The 3,095-nt window shown below is 65.3% G+C and overlaps 1 protein-coding gene across 1 annotated transcript in view; it reads left to right on the top strand.

Annotated features, from left to right (window-relative positions):
- Positions 1-3,095, top strand: part of LOC146587767 (RING finger protein 145-like) — a 12,797-nt gene that overhangs the window by 1,622 nt on the left and 8,080 nt on the right. Inside the window, exon 2 of the mRNA XM_085319020.1 lies at positions 586-692. Coding sequence (XP_085175146.1) covers positions 586-692 — 107 coding nt within the window. The remainder of the gene's footprint in view (positions 1-585; positions 693-3,095) is intronic.

Raw genomic sequence — 3,095 nt, 5'->3', positions numbered from 1 at the left:
GCCCGACGTGCAGCACTTCTGGCAGGAGCGCAAGCAGGCGGCCGACGGCCGGGAGAGCGACCCGGTGCCCTGGGAGCACCAGGGCGGCCCCTGAGAGGCCCCGCGGGACCCGCCGACGGGGCGCACGGAGGCACCGCCCGGGCCGGCAGGACCGCGGAGCTCACGGGATGCCGGCATCGGGAATGAGGCACCGGGGAGCGACAGGACACCGGCGCCGGGAAGGAGGCACCAGGGAGCGACAGGACACCGGCACCGGGAAGGAGGCACTGGGGACACCGGGGAGCGCACGGGGCGGAGAAACAGAGAACCACGGACCGGGGGCACCGGAGGGCGCAGGGGACGGCGGCACCGAAGAAGGGGGGGGCGCGGGGGGCCCACGGGCGGGGGCTCCCCCGGGGCCGCCCCGTCTCCCCGCCCTCCCCCGCCGCTGTCCAGGGTGCTGCGGGCCGGGGCCGCGCTGCCGAGCGCCCCGCGCGCCGGACGGGGCCACCCAGAACCGCAGCGCCGGGAGGGCCCGTCGGTCCGTCCCCGTGCCCGTCTGTCCGTCCCCGTGCCCGTCGGCCTGTGCATCCATTTGCCCGCCAGACTCTCCGTGCGCCTGTTGGTCCGTGTGCCCGTCAGCCTGTCTGCGTGGCTGTCCAGCCGTGCGGCCGTGGTCGTCGGAGTACCCRTGTGGCTGTCGCTCCAGGCAGGTATCTGTCAGTCCGTCCATGTGCCCTTCAGCCCACCCGTGTGCCCGTCGGTCCGTCCATCCGTGTGCTGTGGGTCCGTGTGGGAGTGCACTGCTGGGCAGGCGCAGCGTGGGTGGGGGGTGAGAGCCACAGGCGAGCCCGGGGCTGAGGCGCGGTGCAGGGTTCTGGGAAGCAGAGCAGCTCCAGCAGCAGCGGGACGCAGCCCCTCCGGCTGAGCAAGGAGTATCCCCGTGGCCGGGATGGGCTCGGTCCTGGACGTGGCGTGGTGAACACAGATGATGYCCAGCGGCGCCAGGGGACACTTGCTGCCTGGCCACGAGTGAGCCCTGGAGGAGCCGGGTGTGCCGGAYGGTGCAGGACCCCCCATCGGTAGCAGCACCCTGACCATATCTCCTTCGTCCAGACTCGGTGGCAGTTCTGTGTCTGTGACTATTAAAAAGTTTCCAGTAGAGTCAGACCCAGCGCCTGCGTGCTCTGTGTGAACAGTACAGTCTTTCCATGGTASTGCCAGTCCTGGCTCGTTCCCAATCCCCAGACACCAGTGGCACCAGTCCTCACAGCCCCAGGGAGGCAGGAGCTGCACCAGAGGGGAAACTGAGGCACAGACTGAGCGTCTGAGGGTCACTCCAGGAGCTCGCAGTAGTGCCAGGCACTGAGGGCAGCGGACTTTGGCCATTGGTGCCCTGCAAAGACACTTGCAGGGTTTGCTGGCGTGTTTAAAGGTGCTTCCATGTACTGGTAGTAATGATGCTCTGTAAATTGGCACCAGCCTCTCCTCTGAGCATCTCCAATCAAATTACAGGGCAGAGCAAGCCCGTCCAGCCATGCCGACGGCCAGTGATTTGGGACCAGGAGGATCCCTCATCTCTGGGACCRGGACTCTGCAGCCAGAGCTGTGACAGCCACAAGTGCCCACTCGCTTCAGCCTCTCTCCAGCAAGAGATTTAGCCAGTGCCTCTCTCCAGGCCTTGTGGTGAARGTGGCCAATACTGTCTTGGGACACCTTTGCAGCTGGAGGGAGATCTGAAGCCAGGACTAGGTTGGGTGCTGGCCAGGGACCCCTCTGCAGCTGTGTAGGCACTTCGGCAGCGCTCCCCACGGCTAGCAGGGACYTTTCTGCCCACATCTCTTTTTATCTTTTGAACATCTACTTTTTTCTTGTTACCAGCAAGGCACCAGGGTTTCTGGTGCACCAATCCTGTACGCTGGCAGGCCACAGCACAGAGGAGATGACGAGATGGCGAGACGGTGGCCATTCCCACCAAGGCAGGGCTCAGCCTCACACCGTGGCTTGGAGTCCCCTGCACCGAGAGCCCAGCTCGGCAGCGACCTGCCTGCGGAGGGGGGACAGCATCTCCCTCCCCTTCCCCGTGCCACCGGTACATTAACAAGGACCCCACTAACCCGACTTTAATTGCTTGTCATCCCAGTTTAATTAAACTGCTGGAGATGACTGATTGCAGTGCTGATGGGGCCAGCGATGCTGCCTGGGAGAGCCAGGCACCTCGCCGTCTTCCAGCTCAGCCTCAGCGTTTCCCATCAGGATCCCACCCCGGCAGCAAGGAGATCTCTCCTATCCACCATGGGGATGGGGGCTTGGATAGTGGGAGCCTGTGCCAGGTTGGACACTCAGGCAGGGTGAAGAGCCGGGACGCTCCCTCTGAAGCAGTGGCAACGTCCTGCCAGGGGTGACACGGCAAGCAGGCAGGGACTCTGCATGCAGAAGCGCCAGCACCCCTGGGACAGCGCAGGGGCCCCGCAGCATTCAGTTCCAAGGCCACCTTGTCCCTTTCCAGGTGTCATCGCGTGGGTGACAGGCAGTTCCCAGAGCCAGGCAGCTGTCGATGACTGTTCCTGAGGAGCGATGCAGAGATACGTGCAGGGAAGGAAAAATTTAGGAAATGGCCTTGCAAACGTTACCCAAGCATCAGGTCCCCGGGATGCAGGGAGGCGTCTGCCCGCAGGGCAAGGACAGGCCACCTCTGCCCCGCAAGCAGGCCCGGGGCGCTGGGGAAGGCGCAGCCCCGGGCGTGGCGGCTGTGCGGGATGAGCCCCGCTCCGGCCCTGCCTGCTGTGCCCAGCAGTGTCCCATTCCCAGGTGCCACCTGCTGGATGCTGGAGCTGCGACGGCTCCGGGAACATCCAAGCATCCGCTGCCCCTGAACGGTGTGCAGTCCTGGGCGGGGGGGGGCATGCCAGCCACCCCTACACGATCCAAAGGACCCCAGATGATCCCTAGACAACCTCAACTGATCCCAGAGGATCTCCTCCAACGCCGGGGGACCCCCTCTCTCCATTCCAGCTGATCCCAGAGGATCTCCACCAACCCCAGGGGACCCCCTCTCCCCATCCCAGCTGGTCCCAGAGGATCTCCACCAACCCCAGGGGACCCCCTCTCTCCAT

The sequence above is a fragment of the Rhea americana genome, unplaced genomic scaffold, assembly GCF_003343005.1.
Source record: "Rhea americana isolate MKP2758 unplaced genomic scaffold, rheAme1 scaffold_569, whole genome shotgun sequence".
In the NCBI taxonomy this organism is placed as follows: Eukaryota; Metazoa; Chordata; class Aves; order Rheiformes; family Rheidae; genus Rhea; species Rhea americana.
Note: the sequence above shows the minus strand (reverse complement) of the source record. Positions and strands in the feature narration are given on the sequence as shown.